The 14,941-nt window shown below is 47.7% G+C and overlaps 2 protein-coding genes across 2 annotated transcripts in view; both read left to right on the top strand.

Moving 5' to 3' along the window:
* LOC136571849 (Fc receptor-like protein 5) overlaps window positions 1–14,941 on the top strand; it is a 176,070-nt gene that overhangs the window by 56,247 nt on the left and 104,882 nt on the right. The window lies entirely within an intron of this gene.
* LOC136631699 (low affinity immunoglobulin gamma Fc region receptor III-A-like) overlaps window positions 8,011–14,941 on the top strand; it is a 40,982-nt gene continuing 34,051 nt past the window's right edge. The window contains exons 1-2 of the mRNA XM_066605987.1: window positions 8,011–8,070; window positions 9,033–9,123. Coding sequence (XP_066462084.1) covers window positions 9,093–9,123 — 31 coding nt within the window. The 5' untranslated portion in view covers window positions 8,011–8,070; window positions 9,033–9,092. The remainder of the gene's footprint in view (window positions 8,071–9,032; window positions 9,124–14,941) is intronic.

The following is a 14,941-nucleotide window of genomic DNA, read 5'->3' as shown; positions in this document are numbered from 1 at the left end:
TACTGCTGTGCGTGCAGGGTACGGGTGAAGCTCGACAAGATGGCGACGGCCCCTCTGCCAAGTCCTGTGCTGCTGTAATGGCAGCATACAGGTGAAGCTCTACAAGTGGTACCCCTGGTCACTGGCACCTGTGTATAGAAGGATTTAGCTTGTGTACCAGTTGGCAGCGATTTCGCACGGCAGTTTTTGTGTTCGGATTTGGCGGGCCGGAGCCAGGAGCGGGTCTATTATGGGGAAGACATGTGAATCTTTGCATTGTACTTCCTCTCTGCTCCTGGCTTTGGCTCACAGGGTGCTGGGCATCGGGGCCGTCGTGTGAGCGCCCCCTTAGGTAGATTGGTCAGTTTTAAATGTGTTAGTGTTAACCCTTACTAGGCTGTAAAGAAAGGGCTGGTCAGGGTGATGAGGGGGAATGTATGTCTGCTTAACAGTTGTGTTTTATTAATGGTATCATGTCTGAGCTCTGAGGTGACTGAGCTCTGAGGTGACTGAGCTCTGAGGTGACTGAGCTCTGAGGTGACTGAGCTCTGAGGTGACTGAGCGCTGAGGTGACTGAGCTCTGAGGTGATGGAGCGCTGCGCTGAGGTGACTAAGCTCTGAGGTGACGGAGCGCTGCGCTGAGGTGACTGAGCTCTGAGGTGACGGAGCGCTGAGGTGACTGAGCTCTGAGGTGATGGAGCGCTGCACTGAGGTGACTAAGCTCTGAGGTGACGGAGCGCTGCGCTGAGGTGACTGAGCTCTGAGGTAACTGAGCTCTGAGGTAACGGAGCGCTGAGGTGACTGAGCTCTGAGGTGACTGAGCTCTGAGGTGACTGAGCTCTGAGGTAACTGAGCTCTGAGGTAACGGAGCGCTGAGGTGGCTGAGCTCTGAGGTGACTGAGCTCTGAGGTAACGGAGCGCTGAGGTGACTGAGCTCTGAGGTAACGGAGCTCTGAGGTAACGGAGCGCTGAGGTGACTGAGCTCTGAGGTGACTGAGCTCTGAGGTAACGGAGCGCTGAGGTGACTGAGCTCTGAGGTGACTGAGCTCTGAGGTAACGGAGCGCTGAGGTAACTGAGCTCTGAGGTGACTGAGCTCTGAGGTAACGGAGCGCTGAGGTGACTGAGCTCTGAGGTGACTGAGCTCTGAGGTAACGGAGCGCTGAGGTAACTGAGCTCTGAGGTAATGGAGCGCTGAGGTGACTGAGCTCTGATGTAACGGAGCGCTGAGGTGACTGAGCTCTGAGGTGACTGAGCTCTGAGGTAACGGAGCGCTGAGGTGACTGAGCTCTGAGGTAATGGAGCGCTGAGGTGACTGAGCTCTGATGTAACGGAGCGCTGAGGTGACTGAGCTCTGAGGTGACTGAGCTCTGAGGTGACTGAGCGCTGAGGTGACTGAGCTCTGAGGTGACGGAGCGCTGAGGTAACGGAGCTCTGAGGTGACTGAGCGCTGCAGGAGACTGTGCTGAGGTGACCCCTGTATGCAGACTGTCAGCTCTAACCACTGCTTGGTATCTGTCAGCTGTGAGATAACTGGTCACCTATCAGCTCTGAGGTAACCACTGCATGCAGTCTGTCAGCTGTGAGGTAACCACTGTATGCAGGCAGTCAGCTGTGAGGTAACCACTATATGCAGACTATCAGCTGTGAGGTAACCACTGTATGCAGGCTGTCAGCTGTGAGGTAACCACTGCATGCAGTCTGTCAGCTGTGAGGTAACCACTGTATGCAGACTATCAGCTGTGAGGTAACTACTGTATGCAGACTGTCAGCTGTGAGGTAACCACTGTATGCAGTCTGTCAGCTGTGAGGTAACCACTGTATGCAGTCTGTCAGCTGTGAGGTAACCACTGTATGCAGACTATCAGCTGTGAGGTAACTACTGTATGCAGACTGTCAGCTCTGAGGTAAACACTGTATGCAGACTGTCAGCTGTGAGATAACTGGTCACCTATCAGCTGTGAGGTAACCACTGTATGCAGTCTGTCAGCTGTGAGGTAACCACTGTATGCAGACTATCAGCTGTGAGGTAACCACTGTATGCAGACTATCAGCTGTGAGGTAACCACTGTATGCAGACTATCAGCTCTGAGGTAAGCACTGTATGCAGTCTGTGGTTGAGGCGGCTGCTGCTGTTAATCAGATTTGGTTTATAATTACTTGTTATTTTATGACTGTTACTTTCATATAAAAAGAATCAGAATCTAATGATGACCGGAGGAACCGAGATGGTTAATAATGGTTACCGGGGTGTTGGTGCTACCTCGGTGTAACTAGTTAGGTGGTTTATAGACATCCTTGGGGACCTCACTACCTCGGTGTAACTAGTTAGGTGGTTTATAGACATCCTTGGGGACCTCACTACCTCGGTGTAACTAGTTAGGTGGTTTATAGACATCCTTGGGGACCTCACTACCTCGGTGTAACTAGTTAGGTGGTTGTTAGACATCCTTGGGGCGCCTCACTACACTCGGTGTGTGGTTACATTTATGGGATCGAGGTAATGGAGAGCTGTGGGTACTGAGGTAAGAGCTGTGGGTACTGACATGAGGGCTCATATTGTGCCGCTCTCATCCATTTATGGTGGTTTTAGTCAGAAATCAGTACAAATTCCTTGCATCCAGGAAATAGAGAGTTTCCTGCAATAGGGCAAGACTCCAGTGAGGCCACCATATTGGAAGTAGGCCCGGCTCATTAAAGAAGGCTCCCAGTACGGCCTATATGTGCATGAGTTAAAGGGACTCAGCTGTGAAGGGGTTAATAAGTTAATTTCAGTTGTTTATGATCCTGATCTAGTTAAATTGCTTAGAACATAGCTGAGGGCAGAGTTGCCGGTCATTTTGATACCCCCGCCCCCCCCCCCCCCTTTTTTTTTCCATTTGAGGTTGTCCCCTTTAAGGATGATGCCACAGACGGAGTCTATCTCCTCCTGGTTATTTATCATCTATCTTACCCCAAGCAGTTGTCTCTGAATGCTGAGGCGCTCCTGAGCTGCTGGCATTAAGATATGCATCATGTGACTACATTGGCTTTGATATGGCACTTCGGTGAAGTAATGCATTATTCGGATAACTTCTTATTGGTTGGGGTTTTAATCCTTTGGTTTACGGTTTGGCGTTACCGATGGGATCTAAGGCATCCCGCTATTATTTAGGACTATCCTCATTGTTAGAGTAGGTAGGAGGAAGGAATCCCCTGATGTTGGTGTAATACACTACTTAGATGATTGTTGTTTATGGGGCATCATGGTAATGAGGGTATGCACAAGTTTTAGAGGGCATGTGGTCAGGATGGAGGATTTTGGGGTGCCGCTGGCGAACGGAAAAAAAAAAAAAAATTATTGTATGGCCGTGTACTCGGTTGGAGTTCTTAGGTATTTAATTGATAGCATTGTGATGGTTTTTTCCAATTGCCAATGTCAGGGGTGTATAGTTATGGGTTTAATTAGTCAGACATTATGTATGAAGGACGATTACATGGACGGAGTTGCAGCGGTTAGCAGGTCAGTTTTGTTCGGCTTCACAGGTGATTATTATTGGTCGCAGGTATTCCCGCAGGTCATGTGTGGTGATGTGCGGCTGGAAGGCCCATACATCGCATGCGCAGATGTCAAGGGAGCTAAAGCAGGATTTAGTGCTAGGGTTGGTATCTTTGACTGTAATGGTCAGTCAGCTTGGTGATGGGAGCTTGTGAAGCGGAGGAGTTATCATGAGGTGCTGACATCAGTGGATAATGATTATGGAGTGATTGTTGGTAAGAGCTGGTCGGCACCAGTTAATTCGTATGCTAGTCAGATTATGTCTAACATATAACCTCTTACTGAGGGTTAGAGATGGTCGGTGTGAGATTAATGCAGCTGCTATCTTATAGTCTTGTTTGCGGATGCAGCAATTCAGGGAAGAAGAGTCCAACATTCAGGATGCAGCTCACATAGCTCAGTTTGGAAGGTATTGTCGGGTATGGCTTTCTTTCAAAGATGGTATAATCTGGTACCTATTAATTGTTTTTCAGGTAGAGCGATTGATCAGGGGCTGTAAGGCAGTAGCTGATGCCGCTGATCAACGCTCTGCTATCACATTGAGCTTACAAGGGAAGTTGGTGAAAGTATTGCCTGAAGTGTGTAGATCACCAGATGAGGTACAGCTGTTTAGATGTGACTTTGGGGCCTTAAGGATGTGTCCAACCATGGGAGCTTTATAATAATAATAATAATAATTTAAAAAAAACAAAAAACGAAATGGGTAAAGGGGTGTGAATTCGCTTGTTTGCTCATTTTCATGAGAATATATGCTTGCTTAGGAATTTGCAGGCGTTTGTGTCTATGCCTGCAAGCACCAGGTTCTTTGTTGATCCATGTACCCTGTTTCTCCGGTGATAAAATCTACCCGGTAATAAACCCTAGCAGGATTTCTCAGGATGCTTGAACTTTAAGCCCTATTCCAAAATTAAGCCCTAGTTGCAGTTAATTAAAAAAAAAAAAAGGCAATGTAAATAGTGCCAGGCAGTTATACATGGCAAAAGTAAGATCTTGTGGAGCAAAATTAGTAGAAGACCCTGTCTTGTTTTCGGGGAGACAGAGATGATGGACAGTCATTATCTTGCTTTTAATATATAATGGTGCGTAATTGTTTACAGGTGTGGTTTTATTGAAGAACAAGTAAACAGATGGGGTTCATCTCAGTTTAAGTTGTACATGCGCCTGAATAATATGGTGTACTAATTCTTTTTTCATTTTAGAAAAGTATTGTGTGGATTGTTGGACCCTCCTTTGTGTACTGGGCTTCGAGAAGGGCAGCGGATCACTGTTGTTCTGAAAATTTAGGTTTGTACAGAACACAGTTTGAAATTTTTTGGCGCGGTAGCAGATGTAAGAGGTGGAGGGGATTAATGGCTGAACTGATCTATAAAGAGGCACGTGGGTTTGGAGAGTCACGTGGGCCCTCTCCAGATGTTTTAATTTTACACTTAGGGGTTAATGACATAGAAGAGAACACATTGATGTGTCATGGGACATTGAAAGGGAGATGTGGAGCATTAGAACAAGGTTCCAGATACAGTGATAGTTTTTTCAGATATTGTTCCTCGATTATTAGGGTCATTGCCGAGGTCTGTATATAGCGAGAGAATTCGGAGAAGGGTTACCCCGGTGGTAGAGCTCACGCCAGGAGTGGATGTTGTCTTTTTAGACATGCTGATTTGGAAGGTCTTGTTCCAGGCTTCCATAGGAATGATCTAGTATACTTGTCAGAGATTGCGTTGGATATTTTTAATATGGATTTGTGTAGATGATTGAGGAGGCTGCGGGTGTTGGGGGGGCCATGTCATTAGTGGATGCCATGGCCTGGTGGGGAATTGTCGCCCGCATTAGGCGGGTGGGCAGGTAAACTTGGGGAGAGTTTGGTGGTGGTAAAATCGTGTCTGTAAGACAGAGTTTACATGAACTGTTATGGTTATTGATTGGTTAATAAACTTGGGTCTGTAAAACAGAGTTTACAGCAAGTGTTATGGTTATTATTGGTTACATTTCTCCCCAAATGTTGGCAACCCCGTTAATAAACACCGTGGCCTTATTTATCCAATATTGGGGTCTGTGCCGGTTATTTATAAGAGTTTGGTAAGGTTTTAATAAAGCGTAAGATCCCATGGTGTATTCCGTGTTCAGAAACATACGCATTGTGGCCCTAATCTACTTACAGGATACATGGCTAGGTTTATAATGAAGGGAACACCTGAACTGAATAAATTCCTCACTTGTGCGGAAAAAAATGTGACTCCCTAATAATAATCCCCCTCCGTGCCCTTATTGGCATTCCCTAAATCTTAGATAAAAGTAATAATGTAAACTGTGTAGTATGTCCAAAGACAGGGGTAATTACGGAGGCCTTGTTGCGATGGACACATGCGGTAAAAAAACTGGATATCCCTCCTCCTCCCATGCTTTTTGGGGGGTATTTCTTGACCTCAGCGATAGGAATGGGGTGTAAAAAGTGGTGCTTTGTGAGGCCTTGTAAGCTTGCAGAGGTGGAAAGAAGGCGAGCGTTACTGGAGCTTTTTGTAAATGATGTATTACTGGTAGTGTTCTGAATAACGCCCTGGGTACGGCCGTGTAATGTACTGTGCATGACTACGTACTCACACAGAATGGCCTAGCACAGAGAATGGCCTAAGGTAGATTGCTATCTTTTTATCATGTGATCGGGGACCGCTCAACGAGGCCACCGGTCACTGCTCTAGGCTCTCGGAGGCCTTTGGTAGCCAGGAGTAAGGAGATTTCAAATTTCCTGGGCCCACCCCGGCTTCTGCATATGTGTCTGGCATTTTGCCAATGGGCGCATGCTTAGAATTCGGGTAACTGCCGTGGCGGAGGATTGCGTTGGGGTTCAAATACGGAGGTCTCCGGTAAAAAGTTTAATCTTCTCTCACCGATCGGATCAGTGAGGGGAGCTGAAACGTCAACTTTTTTTTCTGTTTTACATGATCGCCATTATCCACGTGACCAGGAACCGCTCACCACAGCCCCCGTGATATCTACAGGCTCTCGGCTACCTTTGGTAGCCAGGAGCAGGGAGGTTTTAAGTTTCCTTTGCCGATGGATAACAGTTATCATGTGATGTGGAACCGCATACAATGGTCCCCGGTAACATCTCCCTGCACTCGACTATGTTTGACAGCCGGGTGCAGGCAGATTTTAAATTTGTCGGGCCCTCCGGCCCGGATGTGGCACGCATGCGGAGAAGCCCGTGGCAGATTCCGATCGCTGTGAGACATCACAGAGGATAGGGGATGAGTATTTCCAGCTGCCCTCATGGATTCGATCTATGAGGGCAGCTGAAACTAACCTTTTTTTAACTTTTCCATGATAACGGGCCCGGGGACTGATCACCAATGATATCTCCTGCCTCCTGGCTACCTTCAGGAGCCGGGAGCCCGGAGATTTCAAATCTCGCTGGCAATCCAGGCTTCTGCGCGTGTGCATGACACCATACGCCCAGTAATGGTTCTATGGGCAGCATGAGTCATCACCCTCTTCTACCCCCTGTTACCTTTTTTGTTATCTCTACTACTACAGATGGACTTCACATGACAATAAGCAGTGGAATGAAAATTAGAAGAAAAGGGGACCCCAAGTGGTCAGCACTAAAGAGGGATTTTTCAGTACAAAATGTCATTTTAGATAAATAAAGTAATTTACACTTTTGCTATTTATCACATTAGAGCAAATTGTTTGAAAAGTTAATAAGCATTTAAAGGTCATTGAGCTACTGGTCATTTTTTGCCTGCAAGGAGAAAACTTTTTTCCCAGTCTGGTAAAATTTGTATTCAACAAATATAACATGCTAAGCATACTATATATAAGCGATACAGCATGAGTGACATCTGCTTCTAAGTATAATGTAGTCACTCCAGGGATTCAACAGTTAAGTTAAGGTCCAACTTTACTGCCGTTATTTTAGTCCATAAAAAGCTTTTGCTAATTGATCATTCCTAATGTCCCATTTAGAGGGCAACATAACAAGTAAACCTCAAGGGGCACACAGAAACCAGTAACTGATTCAAATCCAGTGGTCACGGATATAGACAATAACAGATGATGAGCCGGAAGAGAACTTACAGCAGTAGGGGGCGGGGCTTAGGAGCTGGTGGTATCTCCGAGTTCTCAGACCATTGAGGCAGCAGTCATGGAGGAAGCCACCAGCATGTGGTAGCAGAGGAAATACATAAAGGGGTTGTTCCATCAGGTCGGCGCTTCTTAGAATAAAGCTGCCCCATTGATCATATGATAGTTGTGAGTTCGGCTTATCTAAAGGTGCGTTTACACAGAATTATTATTGTTCAAAAAATTGAATTGCTGCATAAATAGCCATTTATATAGGCTTGTATTACAATAAGATACAAAGTGGAGGGCTACAAATAGGCAATTATATTTGCACCACAAGGTAGTTACAGGAAACTCATCTGTACTCATTTCCATATATATATATTGCTACTATTGTTTCTTTTCCTTACATAAAAATCTTCTTTCTTTGTCTTTTGCAGTTACTATAGTTGTAATCTTTGTTGGTACTCACTACACCTTTTCCTTCCCACTGCAGGTAAGCTCCTTTTCTTCCTCCTGCTCTTTACTTGATGTGTCTTCTTCTCTCACCCAAACTGTACTCCCTGCACTGACAGGAATTCTTTCAACCAACCCATGCGGGGAGGCTACTCCACCAATCACAGGGCTTCTCTGTCACCTCACTCACTGGCAGCCAATCCCATCGCCGTTGCTAGATAGTAAAATGGCCAATGGGAACAGGGCAGCTGATAGTTAATGAAGAAACAGGAAGGTTGTAAGGCAGATTATGCAAGACTGATCTAACATTAAATGAACACTATTTGTGCATGTACCACTTAAAAGTCTTTTTTGCAAACTTTGCGCGATTGCACATGAAAAAAAACCAAACATACAAGAACTATGTATTAGAAAGATCGGGCAATGCCTGTTTTTTTCTTGATCGTAAGCATATTGCTCAAGGATCACGCTAGTGAAAACGAAACCATTGAAATCAATGGCTTTCCCTCTTCACATTTTGTGGGCATGAGCTTCACGTTCACAAAATTATTCAAAAGCATACTTGTCTGTTTAGGCCATAAGAATTGCAGATGTTGTAGACATAGACTAAAACCCAATAAGGGCATCTGTGGAATAAATGTTGATTCCACCAGAGTAGTATCCTCCCTTACAGTAATTCTCCTCTCTGGCTCACAAAGTGAGATACACCCAACTATTATTTCCATATGCCTTAATAGGACACATGGGAAGTGGTTAAACAGATGGAACAATCCCTTTAAAAGTTACTGTATGAATCTATTTTTGGGTTTAGTAGATCAGGTGTAGAAGATAAGATACACATGGAAGCAGGACAGTTATAAGCAGTATCACAAAAGGCATCATCTAATCTAAGGTCCTAATGACGCATCTCATGGTCAACCACAGATGTATTTAAATACAAATTACTATTTATATAAGGGCAGTGACTATTTCACACGTCTTACTTCCTTTTACTTTACTCAGGAAGATACCAGCAGAAACCAAGTTCTCTCTTTAGATCTGACAGCATTGTCTCCATCCATCATGTCCACAGAGATGTCCGTGCTATTACTCTGTAAGTACAATCATCTTCATGTGTGTTGGGGTCTGTCTGATGGGGAATCATAGGAGGGGTTCAATAATGTCATATAATACTGGACATTACTACAAGTTACCGGTCTACACACCAAGTCTGTCCCCAAGGAAAACACATGGATGCTCCCCTGAACCGAAATGCATTAGACTGCTACATTAGCAATCACAGAGCTCTGGATTCTGATATGTAAAGTATAAGGATAAATTGTTAGAACAGTTAGTCTCTATAATGCAAGTGTAGCTACACTAATGTGTTAATTCAATAGGCATTCAGTAGAGGGTCAAAGGTTATAGATATGTTTATTAAAATAAACACCTATAACTAGAGATGAGCGAGCACACTCGGCCGAGCTTGCTACTCTTTTGAGTATTAGGGTACTCGAGATGCTCGTTACTCGAGACGAACACCATGCGGTACTCGAGTCAATTGCATTTCCTTCCCCGCATGTTTAGCATCATTTTCTGGCCAATAAACATGCAGGAAAGGCATTACCACTTCCTGCAGTGAAGTGCCCCCCCCCCCCCACCCCCACAGTAGTGAGTGGCTGGCCTAAATCAGGTGACTGTCAAGTACTTAAAGTGGTTCCGCCCGCGGCTCGCCTCAGACACATGCTGGCAGTGGTTAGGGAAAGTGCTGATGCTTATACAGGGATAGTGTTAGCGTAGGATCCTGTCTTCAAGAACCCCAACGGTCCTTCTTAGGGCTCATCCTGTGATTTACTGTTGTGGCTGGCTGGGAGCAGTAGTGCACCATTTTTTTTAAGCATCTAGGCCTTCGCAGACCATTACACCTATACTGTTCTGTGCCATAGGCAGAGTTGAGGGAAAGACCTACTTATATAGGGAAAGTATTAAAGTAGGATCTTGTCTTCAAGAACCCCAATGGTCCTTTTTAGGGCTACTCCTCATCCTGTTCATTACTGTTGTGGCTGGCTGGGAGCAGTAGTGCATAGTTTTTTTTCATTACGCATCTAGACTAGAGATGAGCGAGCGTACTCGGATAAGCACTACTCGCTCGAGTAATGTGCTTTATCCGAGTATCGCTGTGCTCGGGTCTGAAGATTCGGGTGCCGCTGCGGCTGACAGGTGAGTTGCAGCGGGGAGCAGGGGAGAGCGGGCAGGAGAGAAGGAGAGAAAGATCTTACCTCCGTTCCTCCCCGCTCTCCCCTGCAGCTCCCCGCTCCGTGCCGGCACCCGAATCTTTAGCCCCGAGCACAGCGATACTCGGATAAAGCCAATTACTCGAGCGAGTAGTGCTTATCCGAGTACGCTCGCTCATCTCTAATCTAGACCTGTTTCCAGCCTTTCACTTATAGAATTCTCAGCCTGCAGTGCATTACACCGAGGTCTCACCGGGAAACGTTTTACAGTCGTGATCCTCTGTACAAGAACCCTAACGTTCCTTTTTAGGGAAACTTCTCACCGTGTGCATTATAGTTGTGGCTGGCTGGGAGCCGTAGTGCATCATTTTTTTTTAGTACTCATATCGGCCTGTTCCCAGCCTTTCACTTAAAGCGTTCTCAGCCTGCAGTGCATTACACCGAGGTCTCACCGTGAAACAGCACTCTAATATTTCCTAGGCTACTGCAACGTATTTCAGCTCTGCCACTGTGCAGAGCGTCTGACAATACCCTTTCCTTGAGGAGGGTTGAGATAGCCGCAGTTACCAGCACTATAAACTGGCTTTAGTGTCACTCCACACAGCCTCTCTTATCTGCAAGACTCTGTGAGTGGTAAATTACCCCTAGGTATCAGTGCAAGACAGCGGGTTAATTTTTTCAAGTCACAGCATAGAGCCTCCGCTATCTACAAGTCTTTGTGTGCGGTGAATTAGCCACAGTTGTCAGCGCTGTCCAGTGGGGTAATTTATTTCGGCTCTGCTCTATCCTTAATCCGCCATGAGGAGGAGCAGGGGTAAGGGTCGAGGACGTAAATGTGGACAAGGACGCGGACACGAGCGCCCAAGTGAGGGTGTTGGCACAGGCCGAGTTCCTGGACTGGGTGAATCACAGACGGCTGCTGAAGGATTAGGAGAGAGGCAAGTTTCTGGGCTCCCCATCTTCATATCACAATTTGCAGGTCCGCGTGGTAGACCTTTATTACAAACTGAGCAGTGCGAGCAGGTCCTGTCGTGGATGGCAGAAAATGCTTCCAGCAATGTATCGACCACCCAATCTTCTACGCAGTCCACTACTCCCAGCCTAGGGACTGCAACTCTGAATCCTCTGGCTGCTGCTCCTCCTTCCTCCCAGCCTCCTCACTCCATCAAAATGACATATTCTGAGCAGGCAGACTCCCAGGAAGTGTTCTCAGGTCCCTGCCATGAGTGGGAAAAAATGGTTCCTCTCACCTGAGGAGTTTGTCGTGACCAATGCCCAACCTTTGGAAAGTCCGGGTGATATAGCTGGGGACTTCCGGCAACTGTCTCAAGAGCTTTTCATGGATGAAGATGATGAAACACAGTTGTCTGTCAGTGAGGTAGTAGTAAGGGCAGTAAGTCAGAGGGAGGAGCACACAGAGGATTCGGAGGAAGAGCTGCTGGATGATGAGGTGACTGATCCCACCTGGTTTGCTAAGCCTACTGAGGACAGGGCTTCAGTGGGGGAGGCAAGTGCAGCAGCAGGACAGGTTTGAAGAGGCAGTGGAGTGACCAGCGATAGAGGCAGGGGCAGAGCAAAGAATCCCCCAACTGTTTCCCAAAGCACCCCCTCGCGGCAAGCCTTTTTGCAGAGGGCCAGGTATTCAAAAGTGTGGATGTTTTTTAGTGAGAGCGCGCACAACTGACGAACTGTGGTGTGCAACCTGTGTCACACGAAGATCAGCCGGGGAGCAACAGAGGTAGAGGCAGGGCCAGACCGAATAATCCACCAACTGTTTCCCAAAGCACCCCCTCGCACCATGCAACCCTGCAGAGGCCGAGGTGCTCAAAGGTGTGGCAGTTTTTCACTGAGAGTGCAGACGACCGACGAACTGTGGTGTGCAAGGTTTGTCGCGCCAAGATCAGCCGGGGAGCCACCACCACCAGCCTCACCACCACGAGCATACGCAGGCATATGATGGCCAAGCACCCAACAAGGTGGGGCAAAGGCCATTCACCGCCTCCGGGTCACACCACTCCCTCTTCCTCTGTGCCATAACCTGCCACACAGATCCAATCCCCCTCGTAGGACGCAGGCACGAGCACCTCCCGGCCTGCACCCACACCCTCACCTCCACGGCCTCCACTCCATCCAGCAATGTCTCTCAGCGCAGCGTTCAGCTGTTGCTAACACAAGCGTTGGAGCGAAAGCACAAATGCACCGCAACCAGCCCGTATGCACAAGTTTTAATTGTGCACATTGCCAAATTAATCAGCCTGGAGATGCTGCCGTACAGGCTTGTGGAAACGGAGGCTTTCAAAAACATGATGGCGGCGGTGGACCCCCGCTACTCGGTCCCCAGTCGCCACTATTTTTCCCGGTGTGCCGTCCCGCCCTACACCAGCACATCTCCCGCAACATCAACAGTGCCCTCACCAACGCAGTTACTGGGAAGGTTAACTTATCCCTGGATACGTGAACAAATACTGGCCGGCAGGGCCACTATATCTCCCTGACAGCACATTGGGTGAAGTTGGTGGAGGCTGGGACCAAGTCAGAGCCTGGGACCACTCACGCTCTACCCACACCCAGAATAGCGAGTCCTACCTTGGTGCTGATATATGCAGTGTTTTATGCCACCTCCTCCAAACCCTCCTCCTCCTCCGCCACCTCTACCTATCAATGAAGAAGTGTGAGCACGTCGCCAGTAGTCGGTAGCGTGCGGCAGCACAGCAGTTGGCAAGCGTCAAGAAGCCGTGCTGAAACTAATCAGCTTAGGTGACAAGAGGCACATGGCCCCCGAGCTGTTGCAGGGTCTGACAGAGCAGACCGACCTCTGGCTTTCGTCGCTGAGCCTCCAACCGGGCATGGTCATGTGTGACAACTGCCATAACTTGGTGGTGGCTCTGCAGCTTTGCAACCTCACACACCTGCAATGGCTGGCCAACAACTTCAATCTGGTGGTTCAGCGGTTTCTGAAAACCCCCACTTGTCTGACCTGCTTGGCAAGGTGCGCCACATCTGCGCATATTTTCGCAAGTCCACCACGTATGCTGCCACCCTGAGGACCCTGCAATGTAGGTTTCAGCTGCCAGAGCACCGACTGCTGTGCGATGTGCCCACACGCTGGAATTCTACGCTGCACATGTTGGCCAGGCTGTATGAACAGCGTAGAGCAATAGTGGAATATCAGCTTCAACATGGGCGGCGAAGTTGTAGTCAGCCTCCGCAATTCTTTACAGAGGAGTGGGCATGGATGGCAGATAACTGCCAGGTCCTCGGAAACTTTGAGGTGTCTACCCAAATGGTAAGCGGTGATGCAGCCATCATTAGCATTATCATCCTGCTGCTTTGCCTGCTGAGAAGTTCGCTCCTAAGCATAAAGGCCGACGCTTTGCGGTTGGAACAGGGGACGGGGATGACAGTATGTCGCTTGATAGCTAGACCAACCTCATGTCTCTATCTCAGCGTGTTTTGAAGGAGGAGGAGGGGGACGGGGAGGAGGAGGAGGAGGGGAAAGAGACAGCTGGGCAGACTGCAGAGGGTACACATGCTGCTTGCCTCTCATCTGATCAGCGTGTATGGGCTGAAGAGGAGGAGTAGGAGGACGAGGATCCTGAAGTCATCCTCCTAGTGAGGACAGCGATGTGTTGAGTACTGGGACCCTGGCACACATGGCTGACTTCACGTTAGACTGCATTTCCCGTGACCCTCACGTTAGACGCATTCTGGCCAACACGGATTACTGGGTGTACACTCTTTTTGACCCACGGTATAAGGAGAACCTTTCCACTCTCATTCCCAAAGAGGAAAGGAGTATGAGAGTAATGCAATACCACAGGGCCCTGGTGGAAAAAGTGATGCTAAAGTTCCCATCTGACAGCGCTAGTGGCAGAAGACGCAGTTCCGAGGGCCAACTAGCAGGGGAGGCATGGGAATCAGGCAGCATTTCCAGCGCAGGCAGGGGAACACTCTCCAAGGCCTTTGCCAGTTTTATGGCTCCCCAAACAAGACTGTGTCACCACTCCCCAGTCAAGGCTCAGTTGAAGGAAGCACTGTAAAAAGATGGTGAGGGAGTACATAGCCAATCGTACCACCATCCTCCGTGATGCCTCTGCTCCATACAACTATTGGGTGTCAAAGCTGGACACGTGGCACAAACTTGCGCTGTACGCCCTGGAGGTGCTGGCCTGCCCTGCCACTAGCATCTTGTGAGAGAGGGTGTTTAGTGCAGCTGGGGGAATCATCACGGATAAGCGTACCCGCCTGTCAACTGCCAGTGCCGACATGCTTACCCTCATAAAGATGAACAAAGGCTGGATTTCCCCAGACTTCTCTTGCAGTGGAACCTAATTATTCTTTTTGCTGCAACAGGACAAAAATGCATCCTCTATCACCGCAAAAAACGGGGGAACTAGCTTCGTCAATCACTCTTGTATATTATTACTCCTCCTAAAACAGCATGTCATCACGCTGAACTGCCAATTTGTCTGCTTAAAACTTTTTTACAATTTTTAAAAGTTTCAAAAGTTTTTATACTTTAACTGAAACCAATTTTTTCAGAGGGCTGCCTCCAGGCTCTGTTACAAATTATGCAACAGCGAGCTGTATCTTTAAAAAATGTTTATGGGTTTCGCCTGCCCTCGGCATTCAGCAATTTTTCAGGGGTACACTTGTACTCTTGGTACACTATTTTTTCTGGCCCTTGCCTATACTGTT

This window comes from Eleutherodactylus coqui, chromosome 6 (genome assembly GCF_035609145.1).
Source record: "Eleutherodactylus coqui strain aEleCoq1 chromosome 6, aEleCoq1.hap1, whole genome shotgun sequence".
Lineage (NCBI taxonomy): Eukaryota > Metazoa > Chordata > Amphibia > Anura > Eleutherodactylidae > Eleutherodactylus > Eleutherodactylus coqui.
The sequence above is the reverse complement of the archived record's forward strand: the minus strand, read 5'-3'. Positions and strand labels throughout refer to the sequence as shown.